This window comes from Centruroides sculpturatus, unplaced genomic scaffold (assembly GCF_000671375.1).
Source record: "Centruroides sculpturatus isolate CEXI.00-Female unplaced genomic scaffold, Cexi_2.0 scaffold44, whole genome shotgun sequence".
Taxonomy (NCBI): Eukaryota; Metazoa; Arthropoda; class Arachnida; order Scorpiones; family Buthidae; genus Centruroides; species Centruroides sculpturatus.
The window spans coordinates 61,683-86,282 of record NW_019384307.1 but is presented as its reverse complement, the minus strand read 5'-3'; the positions used below and the strand labels follow the sequence as shown (position 1 = coordinate 86,282).

The following is a 24,600-nucleotide window of genomic DNA, read 5'->3' as shown; positions in this document are numbered from 1 at the left end:
CTAAGCATTGTCTTGGACGACATCGTTCTAACGGTCAAGGGGAGATAATGCTTAGTCTGCACCTGAAGAAGACCTCGGTGGAGGTTGAAAATGCTAGTGGATATTGTAATGAACACAACACTGATAAAGGTTTTTGTGGACAGTTATTACTCAACATAGTGTTATGGTTCGAAGATGTTTGAGTTATAATTCAAAAAATATTTTGGAGATTATGTAATAAAATTTTCAACAGTAATATAAATGCTGTAAAATAATAATTTGTATGATATTGTTATATAATACTAGCAGATGAGTCCGGTGTTGCTTGGGCAAAGAGTAATGATAGCAAAGATTAAGATTATTAGATTATAGTCGATCTTACCTATTTTCACAGAGTGCATGAATTAGGTCCCCCTCTTCCGAGACTAATTAGAGAATTTTTAGATGGGTCTAAAAATATGTTTGATTTTCCACAAAAATGCAAAAATCCACATTTAAAATAGTACAGTAGAAGCCGAGTTCTTCAGGGTTATCATTAATTCCCTCTCCCCCCACGGGGAATTTCCAAAAATTCTTTCTTGTGTGCATTCTCATGATGTACCCAAACTGTACCAAATTTCAAGTTTCAACTCCTAACTGTTTGGGCTCTGTGCTTATTTTTATTATGGCTTTGCACTTATTATTATCATTAACCCATCTCCATTATATATATAGATTACTATATATAGAAAAAGGCTTTGAATGGTCCATAACGTTCCAGATATATATGACACAGATCCAGATATATATTCCACAACATTCCAGAATGTTTTGGGATGTTCTGGAATGTTCNACCCATCTCCATTATATATATATATATATATATAGATAATATATTCTGATTTATTTTCCATTCTCATAATATTAAAAAGTAAGGGAGAGTTATTATTTCTGTTGTTGTTCAATAAAATGTTGAAAAATTCTGGATTTAAAGTTTTTCAAACATTTTTATGAAAATAAATATCTATTTAAAAATTATTTTATTGTTTGATGTCACATTATTATTGATTTAAATTATTTTTGAAAATCTTTATATATATATAATTTTTCTAATAAGTTACAGAAAATAATTATTGTAACATGATACTGTAATTGTACTACCAATTATTAATTTTACTTTTTTATCTTTTGATGTTATATCTAAACTCTTCATTTTTGTGATTAAAATATCTAAATTGTTTTAATTTTTATTTAGTATTTATTTTAAATATATTAATAAATTACATAATAAATACATACATCTTTTATATATCTTGCATATACTGTCACAAAAAGTTAGAGATTTTACAATTTCAAAAGGAAAATGTAATATGTAATTTTAACAAATACTGGAGATGGTTTATCAGCATGGGTAGTTATATTATATGTAAATTAGCATCATGACATCACAGCATGTGAGCTCTGATACAAATCTCTCCAGAAACGGGAAACTTGTTGCTTACTTCTTGGTCTAGAACAGCAATTTCAATTGGTGTTCCACAAAAATTTTTAAAGTTATTAAATAAATTATTTTTTATAAGAAACAAAACCTCTTTAAATTGATTATACATGTTTTTCATTGTTATCTATATATATAAAAATGAATGTATGTCTCTCTGTTCATCTGTCTATCTGTTCATCTGTCCTTCATGCATTACCACACCGTTTATCCGATTGCCATGTAACTTTGGGAAGTTGTTTAATATACTCCCGCAAAGGTTTCTGGCATAGTACATTTATCCTACGATAGATGGCATGCGTGTATACAAGCATTTCACTGTGCATGTGATCAATTTCAAATTGTGAAGACCATTTCCCCCCTTCAAAAAATATTTTTATATATGCATTTGTGAACTGTTATTTACGATATTTGTAATAATTTTTGTTTAATCACTTTATTTCAACTTTTTTTTGCTAATTATGTATTCGCTCAAACTTTGTTAAAATCTTAACCATACCCTGAACAACAACTGAAGTTGTAGGAGGAAATTCGCCTATTTTACCGATCTAGGTATCCCCCTTTTCCAAATTTTAATATCAACTCAAAATAATTTAAAAAGACAAATTACAATAAAACGGCTTATTATCCAACTATCAGAAATTTCACAACATGCCAAGGAAGAGAGGAAGAAGCAATTAAATAGTTAAAATTATAAAGGATTAAAAAATATATATAAAAATGGAGAATATTGCACTTCTGACAATTGCTGCAAGAGTGTGGGCTAAATTTGGAGAATGCGTGCTTCTTGCATGGACAACTGTATGTGGCCAGCTCACGCATTGGAAAACCTTCTGATTTATTCGTGTAAGCACCAGACGGAAAAACAAAAAATATCATGTATCCACAAGCACTCTAATAAATAAATAGAATTGAAACAACACTGTTTTCCTGACGAAAATTAATAATAATAATAAGTTTCAATAAAAATGATAAAATGTAAATTGAATTTTATCATAACGAGTTTGCTTGAATTTTGTTTCTTCTGAGATCGCAGCAATGCGCGACAGGTAAGCTAGTAATAAATAAATGTATACATAATGTAGTAAAAATGTATATTCACAAGCAAAATTATATTGCATAACACTGGGTTATTTCATTTAAAATGAAATTTTCTTTAAACCAAAAATGTATCTATAATTATCCACATTTATTTCAAATTATTTTAACTTAGAAATAGTGGGTCGTCGGGCAGATTTCTAAAGGCAATTAATTATCATACCATTTTTAAATGAAAATTAAGACTTTATGTTAATTGCTTTTCTTAGATCAGATATCTCATTAAATGTTCATTTATAATAAACCAAAAAATAAATAAGACTTTTTAAGAATTTTAATTATTATCTATTTATTAGAAATTATAATAAATTGTTTTGTGTCAATAAATAATTTATGGAAAATACAATTTTTCTTTTTTACTCCTTTTCAATCATTAAAATTTAAGTGTGCCATGGAAATTTAATTATAGGTTCGAGTGTGCCGTGAGAGAAAAAAAAAGGTTGAAAAAACACTGGTCTAGATGTTTGCAGAATGTTTTGTGTTCTTTGAGGGATTAATCTGTAATGTTGTCTAAATGATGATTAAACATTGACAACAGAAATAGTTGTTGACATTTTAGGCCTGTTTTATGATCATCCTTTGTGACATGGAAAACAGATAATTGCACTGTTGTTTTACAATCATATAAAATTGTATGGATCAGTTTCTGCAATTGGTTTGAGAGATGATTTTCTGCTTCAAGCCAAGCTTGAAATCTATCAGATGTGAAAACATTCCAGTCATTCAGAGGACTGTAAAATTATGAAGCATTCTAGTAAGATAGCTTCTAATAACAAATTTAATTTTACTATTATTTTTAACCAATCAGTCCAACAGAAACACTTCTAAGAAATCCACTAGTTGATTGTGAAACAGAAGTGAACGTAAAAACTGTATGTTTGTTTTGCAGACAGACAATTCTGCTAAAACCTCACATTTTGAATTGTGTGGCTTCTATTTTCTTGACAATTGTGAAACAGACTCTACAGTCAGGTGTATGGCAGTTTGATGTTACTATGGCTTTAGGAGTTTTGCAATAGTAAGTCAGCTCTTCACAAGATTTCTACAGTATTGAAATATTGCAGATCAACCCAGGAGTGGTTACTAGTAGCAAGATCACTTCAGAAGACTCTCAATTACTACTATCAAATTTCAGGAATCACTTAGAAATGCTTCTGATGTCACTATGTACTCAAATGGTACAAAACGTCTTTATGAATAATGAATGAGAGCGGTTTAATATTCTGGCGCTTGACTAGACATTTTAGCTTTTTAATACATTTGCGTTTCAGCCTATTCTCTAAAGAGTAAGATAATGCAATCACCCTGCTATTAACTTCCTTCAAAAGAGCTTGGTTCTCCTTATAAAGATCATTTTCCAAATTTATGAGAAGGTGCACCAATCTATAATATAGGCATCTTGTACATCTGATGGCCTTATTGAGGCATAAACACTTCAACTTTGGCAACAAACTATGACAATCCAACGGAAGTCTGATGTGATGAATTGACATAGGGAAAACTCCATTATAACAACATTGGCTAAGAAATCTTAGCCAATGTCGTTATAAGACAATGACCTTTATAAGGAGAACCAAGCTCTTTTGAAGGAAGTTAATAGCAGGGTGATTGCATTATCTTACTCTTTAGAGAATAGGCTGAAATGCAAATATATTAAAAAGCTAAAATGGCTATTCAAGTGCCAGAATATTAAACTGAGGGTAAGAAAAGCAGTGTTATTAACCGCTTGGGACAACATTTCTCTTCCACAATGCTTGTTGAATGCTTTGGAATACGGTCCTTGTTTTTCTCCTATACTGATAGTACGCCTGAGGACATCATACCGAATATTGAGATGCTTATAAAAGGACACGAGTTTAACTATGCAGGATTACTATAGATGGAAAACGAGATTCCAAGCCGAAAATGAGAAACGAAACAACAAAAACGCGTTACATTTCCAAAGGTTATAAAAGAAACCAGAGATTGGCTCAGAAAGAACGATGTTGTGCTCATAAAAGCAGATAAAACAAAGGGTATGGTGCTCATTAAGAGGGATTCATATAGAAAGAAATTGCATGAATACATGTTAGTACAGAGTCTCTTATTGCACCGAATAATTTTTTAGAAGCTTTACAACAAAGAGTGAGGAGATTTACGCTAACCCTTTTGGCATGTCTTTTGGATATGGAGAGTGCTGTTGTGCAGACCCCAAGAACCCCAAGAATTTTCACATTCGGAAAGACACATAAGCCAGGAACATAGTTGCGCGCGGTTGTGGAGAAATTTAATGCACCTACGTTCAAGATAGAGAAACAACTGGTTAAGTTTATACAGAAAAATATGCAAGACTCATTTTTTTCGGTAAAAAATTCGGTGGAGTTACTCAGAAGGTTGGAGAATGTTATGCTTGTGGATAAGAAATGGATGACAGTATTAGATTACAAAGTGCTGCACCCGTCAATTAAATTGCCTCCCTGCTTTTGCGCCCTGAGAGACTTTTTGTTAGCTAAAATTAGCAATTCTATGAAATACCACATACAGATCTTGGAATTGGCAGATTTAATTTGCCACATATCTTTCTTTCAATTTGAAGATAAAACTTACTTACAGGCACGGGGTGTGCCAATGGGTAGCCCCATGTCAGCTATACTCTGCGAATTAGTGTTGCGTAAACTCGAAAAAGATATACTCCCCTTGTTTCAGGAAGACATATTGTCTTACGCAAGGTATGTGGATGATATCTTTATTTTGTGGAAAGATAATCGCAGAGTTAACCAGTTTATAAATCTGATCAACGACAACCCATATGGTTTCACTCTGGAGCTGGATCAAGAAAGTGGAAGCAATGTTAAGTTTTTGGATTTATCTATAACTTGCAAAGAAGGGGAAATCAGAACAGATATATACCAGAAACCCACTTATCTTCCTATCGTCATTCCTAGGAACTCTGCAGACCCTGAGCATATAAAAATGGCGGTTTTTCGTTCATGGATAAGGAGGGCACACACGCATTGCACCAGCATCTACAACACTTACAAAGAATTGGAATATATCTGAAACATAGCGATACAGCAAGAGTACCGAAGAGAAAGAATAGATGCTCTCATTGCGAATTGTCGGAGGCGCCACCCATCTGAGGGAGGAAATCAGCATAAAGAAAGAGTCGTGCTCAATTACATACCGTTCCTCAAAGGAATGGTTAAGAAAGTTACCAGAAATAAGAATACACAGATAGTTTACAAGCGTAATCCCACCGTATACAGGCTCTTAAGGAACAATAAAGGCAGTTACAAATGCAACATGATGGCAGGAGTATACTTTATACTGTTAAAAGACTGTAGATTTAACTCTAATCTGGTATACATAGGAGCAACCATGAGAAACTTAAAGAAAAGAATTGCTGAACATAAGCACTCAGTGAATAAAAACATAGACTCTACGGTACTTGCTGCCTTTGCCAAGCAGCAGAATATCGAGGTCTTTTGGGATTGGGCGTCGATCATCAAGGCTACAAGATCCAGGCAGGCCGTGAAACATTTGGAAAAAGTAGAAATTCACAAGGTGCAATTACACACAAACTGCATTAATCATAGGGATACTGATGGATTGTCATCAGCATGGAAAGCNAGAATATCGAGGTCTTTTGGGATTGGGCGTCGATCATCAAGGCTACAAGATCCAGGCAGGCCGTGAAACATTTGGAAAAAGTAGAAATTCACAAGGTGCAATTACACACAAACTGCATTAATCATAGGGATACTGATGGATTGTCATCAGCATGGAAAGCCTTCCTTCTATGATGAGTTGACGTAGTTTATGTAAACTGGAAGCTTAATTAAGATAATTTTTTACTGGATATATATATTTTATTTTATTTCTTTATTTTGTTTTAATTATCTTGTATAATTTTTGCAATTATTTAAGCTTCGTAAATGTTAACATATATTTATGTAACCGCTTTTTGAATTTTTGTTTTACGTAATTTCGAATTGTTCGTTCGATTCAGAATGATAACTGAGGATGATCGCTTAAAGCATTTGAAAATGTTTTTAAGTTATTAAAAAATGATTTGCTGGATTGTTTAAAGGTTTTGATTTTTATTTAATTAAGTAACAACTGTTTAACNGTTACTATTTTTATAATTCTTTAATGTTAGTTATCAAGTTCAGATTCTGTCACAATCCGGATTACTGTCAGAATGAAAGTTGAATTTAACGACTTGGCATTATCAAATTAATAAAGAATCAATTCTGAAATTTAATACGATTTTAGCTTCTTGGTAGTTTTCTAAATATTTTATACAATTTGTCATATATGGGTGAAGAAGATAATTTTTTCTATAGAAAAATTTATTGTTGACGAAATGCAATTTCAATGTAAGTAAAAAGGAAACATCCACTTCCATATTCTAATTCGCTTCAAGGAAAAAAGATTTGTCGTTTATAGTTACGTACAAACTATCCAATAGAGAAGCGAATATTTTTATTTTCTGTGATTGAATCTTGATATAGAAAAAGAAACTGTATTATAAAAACTCGAGACTTTTAATTTCTCCGACGAAAAAAATTAATCTTTAAATGTTAAAATTAAGGAATGTAAAAGATAATTTGAATATTAAACCGGCAATTGTTATAGAAGTTAATAAATAATTTAATCCAAGACTATGGAATATATTTATTGCATATTTTAGCGTACTGTATATCTTAACAAATTATCATTTGCCATTTTTTACTCTTTTCACCTGTGGGCACTAACGTAAGAGGGCTTTTTTTCCATACCCGTCATGACTTCGATTAAGCCCAAAATGGGACAGCAAGTAGTGAGGAAGGGAGGCCGACATATCCAGGAGGAATGCCCACAAAAAATTTCTAAGGTTGCTTGCCCGGGTTCGATTACGAGTGTCAGACTGACACCTTAACAATCTCGATCTTCATATGTTTAAATTAGTTATTGCAACTTTGATATAAACTTTAATCTAATAATTAATCAACTTTTTTATTTGGATAAATATTAATAAAATATAAATAATTCAGTCTTTTTATTAACATATATGTGTGTGTGTATGTATTTTCTTATGTAATTATACGAATATGTATTTTTAAAATTATATATTATAATGATCACGATATTTTTGAATTTTTAAAGAATATAATTCTTTTCTATAATTTTTTTTTTTTTGTAAAATATAGGCTATATAAAAATTAATTCGATTTTTATTAATCTGATCTTTTAAATTTATTTTATAAAAAATTATCGTATAATAAATAAAGCTTTCGTTTGACTAGTAAAATTTTTCTGAAATGAGACAGATAATATTTCCTTAAACTAAAAAAACAAACTATAAAAATCAATTAAATATCTATGAAAATTTTTATTTGATTTTATAATATTTAAAATAAATTGGATATACTGTATTTTCTTTTTTCTTTCGCACTTAATTATAGAGAATTTAAGAATCGATTATGCGATATATTTAACATGTTAAGTTCATTTTAATCAGTTTTTATATATTTTCCTTTATTTTTTAATACGAAATCGGAAAAAAATTTGGTTTTAAAAAATTTAATAAATATTTGCGAGAAGCATCTAGAAGAAATGAAGTATCACTATTTATTTCTTTAAAAATTGTCTTTTTTTAAAGGCAATTTTGTGTAAAACGTTATAATAAAATCGTTTCTAAAGTATGATGAGGTAATAATTGTATCTTCAACAAGCATATCTACTATAAAATTAATAAAACTATCAATTCTCTTACATAATAATCATTTACATGTATAATATCTGCATCGTTTAGGCTGCAAAATGCCATCAATTCCTAAATTTTCATTCCAACTCCATTTACCGTTCATATATAATCTATGTAGTGTATTGCAGTAATTTCACGGTCTGATTAAAGGGAAAAAAATATATTAAAAGCGCTCTTATGCGAAGTTCATATTTTGGTACGATAATTTAATAAATATATATTGAATTAACTTAGATATTTATTTAATATATTTATATCTATGTTTTACTACTCGAAAATTAATTATCCCGTTAATTTGGATTTAATTTCATAAAATGAGATTTCTAAAAATAAAATGGCATAAAAATTAGATTTGTCAGTTATCTAATCGAATTTCTTTAATTTCATTTTCTACGTTGACGGTATATAAAAACACATTTGCTAAGTTATCATTTGTTTGCATTCGACTTAATTAGCTACTTTTAGAAAAAAAAATATGTTATTGTTTCATTTAGAATATATATATTTTTTATTTATTTTGTAAATAAATTTATTTTTAGTTGGTATAATGTAATATAATTAATTCATCCAAAAAAACGAAATATTTTAATATTTTTAATGTAATTTTCTGTATGTGTACTGTGTGTGTGTGTGTAAGTTAACGTTGTATTTTTGTTTAGATTTTTACATTTTGTACTTTCCCATATATTTCGGAATATTTATTCTGAATGCACGGATTTGATCAGAAAGAGATTATGCAGAATAGAACGAATTTTATCGCCCTTTATTTAATACTTGCAGTTTGTCACGTCTCTGGTGAGGACACAGGACTCTATTATGTGGAATTATATGTCGTAATCCCATGCCTTTAACTTTATAGATATAGAATGTATCGTAATCCCACTGGATAAAGTTAAAATTATGGTAATGTTGAATCTCTGTATTTTGTTGGATAATAATTTTGAACAAATCGGACCTGCTGAATTTTTAATAAAAATGTTTATAAATATTTAATGTTTACTTTTAAAATTTAATAAATTAAATCGTGTGTATTTTTAGTATTTTTTAAGAAATTTATAATATTCATTCCATTCAAAATTCTCATATTTTAATTTTAAAAATGTAATTATACGATGTTTTGAACTTATTGTTTTTTTACAAAAGAAGATATATATAATAAAATCAGAAAAATCGAAAGATAAAGGTCATAAACCTTATTGAATTTTCTGTCTATGATAGTCTCTGAATAATTATTTTCCCATTTTAAAATTAGGAATATCTATCATTCCTATCAATTGAAATTCATGCTGAGAAACAGCTGTTATCATCTGTGAATAATGTTATATCTTATCTAAGTTTGATTTAATTCAATGAGTGTTAATAAAATTTTTCAAGAATTAAATGAATTAACTTGTCCTTTTAATTGAGAGTGTAAATTAAAATTTTGCTCGATAATTAGACCTATTTAATTTTTAAATAACTTCCGCTGATCGAAATATACTTGTATCTTCTATATTTTAAATTCATTTTATAACTATGAAAATTATGATTATTTAACAAAGAGTAATATTTCGAATGTTCATAAAAAAGATATTAAAAATAAAAAAGGTTTTGTTTTGGGGTCAAGAATGGATTAATCCATTTTATATTGTTTCTTATGGGAAAATTTGTTTCAGTTTTGGAACAAATCTGTTTTTGAACAATTTGGTTCACAAAGTTTTGAACTCGTATTTGCCCTGATTGATGTATGATAACTCAGTTGCTGAATAATCTACTTGGCAAAATCTGGCCACAGATTAGAGAGAGACAGATGGTCAATTCCCTATACTTCCTTTGTTAAAGAAAGTTGACGACCTGACCAATCAATAACAGGACTAACTAATTCAGAAGTTATTGGTGCTGAGATCACCTTGCGTCACGACACAAATCATTAATGATGTTACTCAAATTAATTTTGATGCATGTGCAGGAAAGATACTATTTCCATTTTTCAGTATGTGTCACAGTTGAATCTAAATCAAATTAATTAATAAAAACTGCATTAATTGATATTTACATAATATAAATGGCATCCAAGAATTTGTGTTTAAATGTGATTAAGTTAAATAACAAAAATGTATTAATATTATATTATATATTATAATAATAATATTTAATGTTTATTAATACTGAGTAGCCAGTTAATTAATCAAAACTAAAAATAATAAAATAATAATTAAAACTCTGGCCTTTACACTGAAACTGAAATTAAAATTAATTAATTAATTAAAATCAAATCAATTGAAACATGATATTTTGGAAAATATGGATAAAGTATTTGTTATCCATCTTGATTGATTTGGTTATATTTCATGCAGGCAGTCAGAGTTGTCTCAGTTTATAGCATTTCTTTGTAAAGTGTCGGTTTTGGTTAACTGTGACAGAACATTTTGCTTTTAATATATAGTCGATATAGAATAGATATAGATAATATAATATATTATATATAAAAATATATTGCATTTGTAGATATTTTTATGCATGAAATACAGTTAAAAAGATATTAAAAATAAAAAAGGTTTTGTTTTGGGGTCAAGAATGGATTAATCCATTTTATATTGTTTCTTATGGGAAAATTTGTTTCAGTTTTGGAACAAATCTGTTTTTGAACAACTTTTAGGAATGAATTAAGTTCAAAAAATGAGATTTGACTGTCTTTTAAAATATTTTTCTTATAAATTTTAGCAGAAATGCTTTCATCTTGTATAATTCTGTTTTATTATATTTATAATTTTTTCTGTGGAGATTTCATATATTATATGTGATCATTTGTTTAATTTATATTCTGAAAAGATAGTAGTGCTTTTGTCTGTATTAAATTATTCCTAACAAAAAGGACTGAAATTATAATTATTAAATATTTTTTATTGTGTAAAACAGCTTTCCATCTGGGTCGGTATTGACTCCTAGGGTTGATAAAAGGAGGTTGATGAGCAAATTACGTACATATTGTATGTGCTTATGGTTTTGTTAGTTGGTGACTACTGTATTATAAATGTAGTATTTGAATCTCCTTGATGTAATTTAAATCTGAGCATTATCAGTACATCAGAGAGATTGCGGCCCAAGTTCTTATATTACTTATACAAGGCAAACAAAAATACATGGTTTATGTTTTAACTCCAAGAAAAAATTGTTGCGGCGCACGTTCACATCATCACGTGACTCAGTGAACTTCGCGCATTGACTCACGGGAAATTTGTTGAAAAAATGGCGGATATATTTAACATCGAGTGTTACTAGTGAAGGTAAATAAACAAATTAAACTATTTTAAAGTATTTATAGGATGTTTAATAACACTAAATAATTATTTTTAATTAGCATGGTGTCTCCTACTGTATGACATTACTACCTCGTACTTTTGTCGAGGGAAGTAGTGACTTATGTAAATTCGGAAAATTAATTTTTAGAAAATTTACAAATGTATTACGCTGTTGTTGGTAGAAGATGCTGTGGAAGAACAAACCTACCTTAAGATAAGCTATTATGAAGGCAATTATATGTAAATTCTACACTTGCTAAAAAATTGAATAATTAAATAATTTCTCGATTAAAATTGTCTGTTTCTTTACAGTATTATTCATAACTGCTTAAATAATTATTATCTTAATAAAATAGATTTTAATTAAATAGATCTTAATAAAATTATCATAATTTTAACTCCAAACACAAAAAAATGAAGAAGTTTAAACCGATCATCTACTTGTCATACTAGATGTAGCGACCGCCATTATCGACTGTCCAGAATTGTCAGATGACGGCACTCAACGGTCCGCCATTCACGTTTTGGGCTGAATACAATGGCCACAACCTCTCTATCAGCTAATATAATAATAAAATTTAATGAGTACTATAGTATATGCTGTTTCTAATGGCTGATATACCACCATATCTCATTGATACAAGCAAAGATGTATGTATTATAGCATTATACTATCAATTGAGTATACAATATGTAGCAGTATTATCATGGTATTATGCTGTGTACCTACATAATTGGCTTGAATGTGTTTATCAGTAGACCTGATATACAATAGTTTTTACCAAGTTATCTTGGTAAAATAGTTTGCTTGGTGGCCATATTTGTTGATATCTTACATGAATCATGTTGCCCACATCTGAGCTGTATAATAGCACGTATTTAAAAGTATTATGGTTTGTTTTTTGATGAAAATAGTAAAGTCTTATTATACTCTTTTGCAATAGGCTACCATGTATTGCTTTTCAGCCTATGTTAGACTTATCATATGTTTAGATAGTTGACTTAAAAATCTAAACTAGAATTTTGGGCTGGAAATGTTGTTCAACTTATATACCAAGTTGACTTATACACTGGCTTATACATTAATAGTATTGTATATCATTCATATTTTTCCTTGCTGGTTGTTGTTCAAATTTTTTGTATAGTTAAGTGTTTGTCCTACATTATTAGAATATGATTACAGTTGACCCTCCCTATAACACTGTTGATTATTCCGTTTTATATGAATTCCATGTTGTACGAGTCACTTAGATTTTACAAATACGTGAGCCATTCACAGCCCAGCACATGTATTTGTAAAATCTAAGTGACTCGTACAACATGGAATTTATATAAAATGGAATAATCAACAGTTTTATAGGTGGGTCGACTGTATTATTAAATAAGATCAGGTAAATATTATTTATTCTTAAACAAAATGATCACCAGATTCAAACAAATATGATAATTTAAATTTTTACAATTATACTATTCTATAAATTTGGAATTAAACAATATTATATTATTCTAATTTTAATTTTTAGAGGCAGTTAGAAGTATTCTTAACAGACACTACAGAAAGACTTGCCATAAAAGCAGAATTGAGAGCTGCAAATAGTAATGCTGCAGGTTAGTTATGTTTTAAATTAATTCTGATCATAAAATTAATGGTTAACTCTACTGTTCTGTTTGGATTGACTATACAAATGTGCTATTGGGATCAATATAACCCTTTTCCCCATGTATATATATTTATGTATAGATAGATATATGCATTGTTTATTAAAAAGATGGTATCATTGAGGCAAAAGTAAGTAACAGTAAATGAATTTTACGTATTTTTTACAGGTTTTGCATGGCATATTTTGTTTTTTTCATCTCTATCTTATGTGAAAAATTTACATCTTTCATGTTTTCTGATTCTTTCATCTGTTAAACTTACTGATGCGGAAGCTGTTTGAATTTTTTTTACACTGCAACATGACTCTTCTGTCTTCAGCATGTGTGTTTTTGAAAATGTATGATCTTTGAGTAATTTATAAAGTTGTTCAAAAAATAATCTTTTGTTTGGTTTGGCATGCCAGTTTGGTTCTGCTTTAGTCCAAAATAAATGCAATGTAAGGAACATAAGCATTTTATAGAAAATTATTATTGGTCAGTAGTTTGTTTTCTTTTATAGAAATATAAATAAACACAGTAGCCTCTTCTCTGCAGAGAATATGTTAATTAAGTTAGCTACTAAATGACTAATGGCAAGTAGCATATGCAATTTGTATATGTTGGACAAAATGATGATTCATGTCTTGGATGGGATGACACAGGATTTCATTATGCTACTTAGAATGAAATACAATTGAAAACTAATGAATTGTTTTTCTTTTGGAATTTTTCTTTTAATATTTTTGTATTGTGGTTAACTGTGGCTAATTGAAACCACAGATAACATGGTAACTATAAAAAAGGATCTAATGACCTTAACAATAATTATGAAATAATTATAAATTTGATAAAAACCTAATAGAAAATGTTTGTTGTTGTTGTTGTAACGTCTCAAATAATTTTTCTAATGTAAAAATAGTCATTTGTAGTCATATTGACCACAACAAAATACAAAATAGCAGGGTAATCATTAATTTCTGTATTGATCATTGTATAAAAAGTTAAAAGTTTGTTACTCTTATCTTTTACATTGGAATTTAGAATTATGAGAAATCGAGACTTATTACACTTTTTATAAGAGAATTAAAAAAAATTAGAAATTTTCTCCATTTAAAATAATTATACAAATGTCAATTTGATATATTAAATGAAGAAAATGAAAGAATATTATTTTTGAATTTTTAAAAATTATATAACAGTAATGCATAGTATAATATAATTATATATATACACTCATTACCATAAAAATTGGTGCACCAAGGAGGAGTTGTTGGAATTGAATGAAATTGTACACTGTGAGTGAGTGTAATGGTGATATAAGTAAATGATTATAAAATGAAAGCAAAAGAATTATTTATTGCAGGAAAAACTACAAATGAAAGAAGATTCTAGTACCCTGTTGGGTCACCTCTAGCATGAATACACAATGTAATATGGCAGGCATGGAAGCATACAGGTAGTTTATAGTGTCCTGTGGCATCTCAGTCCACAGTTGCTGCAAGCAGTTCTTTGCTTTGCTGTGAACAGATTTTTCATCAGTATATTATGCATAGACTTACAGGCCTTTGTTATTGGTAGTTTTTGTCCTGGACATAAATATATATATAGTTATTATAATTGGTCACTTACATGTATTAATATGAACTATAACTTTAACCTCAATTTCATTTTCTGCAATTAATAAGAAGTTCTTTGTTTCAGTTAAAAGTACAAATTAAAAAGAATTATGAATTAGATTTTGGCTTTTTAGTTAATAGGAATGTCAATTAAGAAAATAAAATTATAATTGTTATCAGATTATATTTATAGTTATATTTGTTGTGTCAAATATGACTGGTTATTATGTTAAGTACAGTTCAGATAAAATTATGTTGACAATTAATTAACTGAAATTGAACTTTCTTTTATTCAGCTAACCGTCCAGAAGAATCTTTCTTCAGCAGATTAGATTCGTCATTGAAAAAAAATACTGCTTTCATTAAAAGATTGGTAAGAATAATAATCTTATTTTCATTCTCTAAGACTTAAGAAATTATTTTTGTATTTACACAATTTTTAATATTATAGTTTACTGTATTGAAAACATTAATTTCAAATCTTGTTCATATAATTCTGGAGAGGTTATTGTGAGGTTATTTGTATTGATTAGGTTATTACCATAAATAAAGATTATCATCTAATGTTTACCTGTTGATGTGAATATCATCTAATTTTTAACATTTTTTATTATATAAATTGAGAACAGTTTACAGTCGACCCCCCCCTATAACGTACGTTCCTATAACGACAATTCCTATAACATAGCGAAAAAATTGTAGAAACTTTCGTATAACGTACCTCCTATAACGTCGTTTTGCGAGAAGATTGATAGAGTCTGGACCAATAGTGGATGAGCAGCCGAACTACTTACCTCCGACCCTGCGCCACGCTACGGAGCGGCTAAATTGAGTTTGCTATCGTCTGTTTAGTATTATATATAAATTATATATAAATTAGGTACTGTACATATAATTATATATTAATTATATATAAATTAGGTACTGTATATATAATTATATATTAACTTAATTTATTGTAACTTTATTATAATTATATATATGCTTTCTGCCGCCTGGCAACACGCTACGGAGATTTTAGGCTAGTAAGTTGAGTTTATTATCGTCTGTACAGTATGTAAATTAGGTACCGTAAGTCTAATACAGCACTAATTTTATACATTTCTTGTGAAAGAAACACTTCTTATTCAACGGCCATAAAAATTATTTATATTAATGATGTCTCCAAAGGTCAAGTTATTTTTATGCGAAAAATTCGTTATTAGAAATCGCGGCCGTCGTTTAATGTGCTGTTCCGCGATGAAAACCAGCTTTAAGCAACGGCGTAGTCGAACGGTACACACTCGGTAAGTAATCCTATAATTTTTTGTTTATAGCATAGTTTATACAGATTATTCCCAAAAAATTATACGTATTTTGGAAATGTTGAGTGGAATTAGTCTAGAATCGGTTAATTTTATAGAAGAAAACCTTTCAAACAGCCTTAGTCCGTAAAGTTCCCACCTATCGGGCTGCGATTGGCTCATGTATTTAATCGTTCCTACAACGTAATTTTCGGTTAGCGTGGAACGTATCTAAGCGTTATAGGGGGGTCTACTGTATTTAATACAGTTAATTAGTGCAATAATTCAATTGTAATTAATTTTTGTAACATATTTCATTTGTTACAATAGTAGCTGTTTATATTATATTATACTATAAATTAAAATTAAATAAAATTTTTAATAATATTAAATGCAAAATTTTCAACCTTTTTTATGTATCAATTCCCTTAAATATTATATACAGTTGTACAGTACCTTGTACTTCAAATTTAATTCATTTCAGGAGGCTGCTTGAACTCTGAATTGTTTAGTTTGAATCAATTTTTCTCATTAGAAATAATGGAAAGTGAATTAATCTATTCCCACACCCTAAAGAATACTTATTTTAATAAACTTAAACCAGCAAATGCACATAATTTAACTCTGTTGACCTATTACCACGCCTCCTTGTTTAGGTTTAGTTTGTAAAATGGCTGAGGGAAGTATAGGTCAGTTAAGCAATATTAGCAATATTATTTTAAAAATTCACCAAAAATTAAATTGTTATTATATTCTTATGAAAAAATAACATATTTTATCGATATATTTAGTTTTAAATATGACATTTTTCATAAAATATATCATAACTGACATTTTAACTTGAAAATTTGTTACTTTTTGTCAAAATTAACATTGTCTAGTAACAGAGTTCCTTTTGGCACTGAGCCATAACAACATAGAATATTGTTTTGTGCAACTCTATATAACTTTTGTCCATGTACATTTTTTCATTTTGAAATTATCACACATTATAACAAAAATTAGTTTGAAATCAAAACTTTTATTTTGCTCTATACTAATTTTGTGTGAATAACGTATACTAAACAAAAATGAAAACATTTCTGATGAAAATATGATAATCACAAAGCATACAAGTAATATTTGATAATTTTTACATAAAAATTTTAAAAAAGTAGGGGAAAAAAATGGATCTGTGATGCTGCCAGTACCAAATCTGTAAGAAAGAGTTATTTATTTTATTTTTTTGCATTTACAGCAAGATGATAATGCATATAAATATAATGTAAAATGTTTGATCAGAATTATATCACATACCTATCTGTCAACAATGATGTTTTGGGTAACATTCAGGATGTAACTTAACCCCTTGATACAACAGGTGCAGATTGTTCTGGATTGACTCTTCAACCCCATACTTGTGCAGATGCAGTATCTCTCCTCTTTTTTTTCAGGTAACTTCCTGAGTTCCCTTGGTCCTTGAGGATCTTCAGGAAGTTTTTTATTCACCAGCCATTTCCCCTCCAAGCTCTCTATGATTGAAATGTAGAAGGCACACCTAGATTTTAGTTTTCCTGGGCCTCCAAAATTCTCTTTGTATAGTAGATATGAGTTCAGCACTATCCTGGCTATGATGATAAATCAAACTTTTTTTCAGTACTTCACGGTCTTTCTCTCATCCAAGTACGCATACAACATCATGTCCGATGTATTGACCCCACCCATAAATTTATTATACTGTAACTCTATTTGTGGCTTTGACTTAGCCACTCCGTGCCTAACAATTTGTTTATCACATGCCCTCACATGACTGGATAGTAGCAAGACCGGATTTTTTTGTGAGGATTTTTCTCGGAAGCCACAGGCTAATAATGGGCCAGATCTAAAATAGGATATTTGGCCGACAGAAAACTTAGCTTTCAGTGGGGCAGATATATATTTTCTGTTTCATCTAACAGTGCCAGTAATGTAGGTATCCAGTGAACATAAATATTGAACAAGAGGAACTGACATGAAGAAGTTATCTACAAAAAGATGATAACCTTTATTCAGGTACAACCTCGTTTCAAGCAGTTTTTTTATGACGCTATACGCTAGACCAAATTTAGAATTGTTGTCCTTTTCCTGCAGAGACCTGGCCCTTCCATAAGTGAAAAAACTCAAGCAGTACTTAGAGACTGAGTCACACAGCATTCAAAATTTTATGCCACACTGATGTTTTTTTGGAAGGTACTGTATGAGAGAAGTTCTATTTTTGGTACCAACACCATCCACAGAAATTTGCTGGTTTGGCGTGTAGTAATGTCAGAACACTCTGTTAGTGTGATCGACCAGTAGTTGATATTTTGCACAAGGATCGTATCCTTTTTCTGCTGGGCTGGATAACTTAGAGTTATCGATGAGATGGAAAAAATGCAACAAGTGATAAAAGTGGGTTCTTGGAAACATTTTCCCAAACCATGAAGTGACTTGGGAGGAAGAAGTGGTGCTATGGTAGGCTTTTTGACTAATCCCATGTTCAATATACATGCTAAAAACCCCTTTATCTCTACAACTGAAATTTTGGACCAGTTCTTCAGAGTGGGCAGTACATTATCCCCCATGCCATTTATGATTTGGTGTGCATAACGATTTGATTCCGTTACAATTAAATTGAGCAAAGATATTGTAAAAAAAAAATCGAAATATGCAATTGGGGGTGAATGTGGAAGTGGCATGTGCTTAGGGCCAGCTAACTCTAGAAAAGTGAAAGGAAGTGAAGAAGGTTGCTCTGGAGATAGAACCTCCTTATAGTCCTCATCATTGTCATCACTTATAGATTGTGTACATTGATTAGAGATGCTTGGAGAGAGGCCAATTCATCTTTCAAGTTGTTATCAGACCCTTCAAACATACTCATCTCAATGTCAGAGTCAGACTGAAATCTTATCAGAGAAATTCTCCATGTACTCTTGGAGGTCAGTGTCATCTAACATTTTTAGAATTTTTGATGTTGATGCCATGGTGTAAAATAAAATTTAGGTGAAAATTGATAAATCTAATTAAAAGAAATAAACTATATGTAATGATATGTTACAATATATAACTAAAAGTATAATGAATAAAATTGATAACTGAATTGAAAATATAAAATAAAACAATTACAAATAATTCTTTGAAAATATGATTCGATATAGGATCAAAATTTATATAAAATTATGAAAAATATACTGTATATATCTTAGAAAGTAAATTACTTTATTTTATATAGAAAACTAAGTAGAAAATTAAAAGAATGATTGAATAAAATAAACAAAGAAAAAATATGGAACCTTACCTGCAACACACACAAAGCAGTCTTTGAGCGAAAAATCAAAAGGGAATTCCAAAAATTCAACTAACAGTTTTATAGGTCAACAAAACAGCACCTGGACATAAATATGTGAAATAGATGATAGACAAAAGGTTACCGTCAAGTGCTGACATCTGTTGTCAATAAATTTAAAAAAATTGATTTTAGCAAGGTACTAACGAAACAGTACACAGGTCATCTTCCTTAACAATAGGGGGTGCAACAGATCGGTACCCTGATCAACAAAGAATTAAAGTAAAAAATAACACAATTAAATACCCTAATAATAAATTAAAACACAAAATATGTAAATACTATATAATAAAATGAAAATTGCATTTAACGGTTGCACACAGTTGACTCTAGCTTCTTAAACATGGCTGTTAGATCTGCCACATGTTTACTGCTTTAATGCTTCATGATAACTTACTTTTTCATCTTCAATCATTGATACTACAACCTTCCTCTTATACTGTACTTTGTTGCTTTCATACACCTCTTGGATTGCCATGGTTAATAAGTAAAGCTTATATTGGGTTGAACAGAATATTTTTGTGTATTTTTAACAGCTGTTGTTACTTAACATAGATGTGTGATTTAATTATAACAGTTATTTAACATATTATTGCTAATGTGTGATTGTATTCTTTTGTTTAGAAGCCTATTTTAAGCTTCACATCTTGTTTGAATAAAATTAAGTTGAAATGTCTTCAGATAAAAAGTACATCAGGCATATTATGCTCTGAGTTTTAGAAAGGACATAATGTCATACAAACAATAAAAAAAATTTGTAATATTTATGGGGAAGATGCTCCTAAACTTTGAACATGACAAATGTGGTTTAGAAAGTTCCATTCGGGAAATTTTAAACTAAAGGATACAGAATGTATGGGTCACCTAAAAGCTGTCAATGAAGAAAAATTGCAGGGAGAAATTGTTAAAAATTAACAAGTAACACACACTTATAGTGTGCGTTACTTGTTAATTTATATTTAATTTGTTAATATATTAATTTATGTTAATATGTTAATTTAATTTGTTAATATATAAAGCAACACACCAAAAATAAAGCAAGAAAAGCACTGAGAACATATGGGTGTAACATAAGAGTGAGAGATGACTTGGGCACACAACAGATTGTGTTTACACGTTGAGTGCATTTTTTTCACTGTCTGTGCAGTTGAAACTTTGAAGTGTTATTTGAACTCTGAAGTAAATTTTTGTCAAATTTAGTGTTCAAACTCTGAAGAATTTGAAATAGGAAGTACTACTGTATATGCAACAGCCCTTATACATAATTTTAAAAAATAATCTATCTATCTAAATTTATTTGAGAGCAAAAAACTGTCAAATTTTCAATATTTATTAAAAAAAATATATTTGCAAAGTTTTATTGCCCTCCCCTCAAACTTTCATCAACCTCTATGGGATTAATACCGACCTGTTGGGAGTGGGGTGTGGTGTGGACTAAAACACAATCATATTGAATACCTAAATTTCCAATTACAATAGAAATTTACACTTTACAACAAAATAAATTTTATTTTCAGAAATCTTTCTCAATTTTTAATGATCACTCAATTTCCTAAGAGTAAAATAAAGAAATTATAACAACAATTTCATAATTTTAAAACTTGTTAAAGTTTTTATTACAGAATAGTAAAGATGGGCAAAAATTTCTGGCACTGAATAGTTTATCCATAGAGTCTTCGTATGAGTTACCTGTATTAAATGACCACCTGTGTAACGCAATGCAGGCATCGATTTTTAGTCCAAAACAACATACAACAACTGTAATAAGCGACCACTTCCGCAAATATATCTGCTCTAAATTATTGTTCAACAACATTTCCTAATATAATGAATTAGTCTAAACTCTCATTCAAACCCACCTCAGGCACGTCTCCCACCCTTGAAATAAGATGCAAGTGTTAATGAATTAGTCTAGCAACAAAGGAAATTCATTTCAGCTTATTTGAAATTGTCTGAAAAACAAAAGAAATGCAAAGTGCTGTCGTTAGAAGATCATGTTAAAGTTTTCACAACAGCAATTAGCGGCGAAGTTTAACTGTGGGAAAACAAAATTGATTTTACTGTAGACCTACAGTATTTTCCTTTGGGGTATAAAATATTGTACACGATACAATTAATCAGCTGAAATCATCGTTTGATAAAATTTATTTTTATTTATTTATTTTGAAGCTCATATACAGTACATGTGCGATAAATAGTTTCTATATCAACCTACCTTATTTCCACGATATTTTTAGAAAAATAATATCCAAGTGGCCGAGTGGTCTCCGTTGCCGCTCATAGCGGTGGTGACTGGACCCTAAACACTGGGAAGTTCGGTTGTGAGTTCGTGCCGCGATCGGACAGGTTGGCTGCTTGGAGTTTTCCAGGTTTTCTCCTTGCCAATAACGACTAAATAGGAGGCCAGTTCCCCATAAAAAGTCCTCCCGGAAGGCATTCTTTCCCCGCGCACGTGTGACACATCATTCAAGGAAGAAGGCAATGGCAAACCACTTCCTCAACTCTTGCCAAGAAAACTACATGGACAAGGAAAAACTTGTCCATGCAGTCACCAGGAGTCGACGACGATGACTTGATGGAACTTAACAACAACAATATCCAAGTAATTTTTGCACGCAAAATATTCAAAAAACAATAAATGCATTAATGCAAAAATCAGTTTTACAGGCAACCTTCCTTTTTTGATTCTGCAATGACAATCGCAGAATGTAATGAAATCGTATAATGAGAAAAAATAATAAAATTGTTTTATTATTAATTAATAATCTTTCTTATTGTACTTAAGAAAATATTAAATATTAAAAAATACAGTATTTTTAAAGTTAAAATAAGATTAAACTAACAAATACCAAAACCAAAGTGATGTAGAGATATGACGTGCTTGTATATTGATGACATAATACACATAACTGAGGAGCAAACGAAAACAACCAAGTTGAATTAATTAAGTCGGAAAAAAGAAAGTGTGCATTATAATCAAGAAAATGAGACTATTGTATTAAACTTTAAAATATTGGTATTAAATCTGTCTTATAAAATCATGACGACTCCTGTAAATTGAGTTATCTGATAAGAATAAAATACAATACCAATATAGCTCTATCGTTGAAAAAATTCGCTTATTTTTGCTCACCTCAAGTTTTGCTTAGTAGAAATGACTAAAAAGTGCGCAAAATACGTACTGAAATACAGTATTATAGCATCACCTGTCTAAAAGGCCACATTTTGAAGGAACCATGGGTGGCTGCCATAGACAGGTTTTACTGTATACTATATTATTGCTGAAGACCATATAGATTTTTCAAAAATTTTTTTTACTAAATTATACACAAAAGCACAGCCAAATGGCATTAGAACCAATGTGAGTGTTAGTCTACTGGTGTATCATTTATCATGAGTTCATATTACCAATTGCTGATTTATTTTGCCAGTGATAAAAATATTGCTACATGTCAAAATTTGCACTATGTAGTGGAAACCCTGTTTAAATTAAAATTGATAATTATTAATTGCACTTACTTTTTATTGAATATGTATGTTTAAAAATTTAATTTTTATTATAGAGAAATATGACTGAGGCACAAAGAGAATCCTTAATTAAAGACATGAGTGGATTAAATTTAACTAAATACATCAGTGAAGCTGTAGGTTATTCTTTTTACTTTTTTTGATAACAATTAAAATTTTGAAATGTAATGAAAAAATTTCTGTAATTAGGCTGCTGCTATTGTAGATGCAAAATTAAAGGTGAGGAATTTGTATGATTTATAGAATCAAATGTTTTGCTTTATTATTATAAACATAAAAATTTATTTGTTTCAAAATAGACTTTTTAGTTTTTATATTAAATTACAGATGTCAGACGTTAATATGGCAGTTCAGGTTTGTTCTCTACTTCATCAACGTTATGCTGATTTTTCAATGCAGTTGCTTGAAAATTGGCAAAAAGTGTTACCTTTGAAGAAAGATGAAAAGGTAATTTTTTTTTTTTTTTCTAATTTGACTTTTATTTGTGTATTTTTAACTGAAACTTGTGACTTAAAATATTTGTATAAAATTTGTAAGTAAAACAGGAATGTTTTTATTACATCAAATATTCAAAATTGAAAGTATAAAGTAGTAAATGAAAAAAGTTTTTTAATGTTAATTTTCCATAAAAAATAGGATTTCACTGTAGAAATTTCATAATTTAATTTTAATTTCTGCTTTTCTAGTGAAATAAATGAAAATAAAAGTTTATATCATTCTATCAAAGGAATGCTATATACAACTAAAATGAATAGTGCAAGTTTCTAATGAAAGATGAAATTAATTATTTTCTATGATATTCAGCATAATGAAACATATTGAAAATTTTAAAAATTTTAAAATAAGTGTGTTAATGTAGAAATTAATTTTGTTTATACTTAAATACATTATGATGATGGCTAGTAAAAATTTCAGTTTTAACATTCATATAATATTAGTAACTGATAGTTTAAAAGCCTGATTTGTTGTTTGAATATCAGGGCCTGTCAGGATGGATGAAGAAAGTTCTAAAACATTAAAACTACACAAAATTCTGTGTTTGTAATTTTTTTTAATTTGTAATTTAGAGAACAAGTTTACTAAAGTAATGATTTAAATAAACTATAATTTACGTTACAAGATCCACACAACTCATCATTTATTAATGAGATTTGCTCAAGATATTCAGTAAAATAAGCTAGTGTTCAAATTGAAATATCTATATAAATAAAAGTTCAAATAGACATAGTGACTAAAAAAGTTGTAAGAACATAAAGTTAATGAGAAGAAAATTATACAATATGCAAGTTTTTGTATATCATTACTAAAATCATAATTGGCATAAAAATAACTTGATGAAATTTAACAACTGTAAAGAATTAATATATTTATAGTAAATTTTTCCATGAAATTGATTTTTTTTAAAGAATGTATAAGCTACTTTATATACAAATAACTTACACTTAATAAGAACTTGTTAAGAGAAAAACAATTTTGAGATTTTTTAAGAAATAAAATCTAAAATTTAATAAGATTGTATGAAGAATTTTGTTGAGTTTTGTTAGCATGGCATCTTTTCCACTTTATTATAAATTTTGATTCTATGAAGATTCTTTTCAGTTTTTTTTAATGTAAAGAATACATTTTAAA

The 24,600-nt window shown here is 29.2% G+C and overlaps 1 protein-coding gene across 1 annotated transcript in view; it reads left to right on the top strand.

Moving 5' to 3' along the window:
• The window catches only part of LOC111619770 (regulator of nonsense transcripts 2-like), a 56,604-nt gene extending 32,462 nt beyond the window's left edge, over positions 1-24,142 (top strand). Inside the window, exons 5-10 of the mRNA XM_023361589.1 lie at positions 13,087-13,171; positions 15,114-15,190; positions 23,007-23,087; positions 23,161-23,190; positions 23,299-23,418; positions 24,092-24,142. Coding sequence (XP_023217357.1) covers positions 13,087-13,171; positions 15,114-15,190; positions 23,007-23,087; positions 23,161-23,190; positions 23,299-23,418; positions 24,092-24,142 — 444 coding nt within the window. The remainder of the gene's footprint in view (positions 1-13,086; positions 13,172-15,113; positions 15,191-23,006; positions 23,088-23,160; positions 23,191-23,298; positions 23,419-24,091) is intronic.
• The last annotated feature ends 458 nt before the right edge of the window (positions 24,143-24,600 follow it).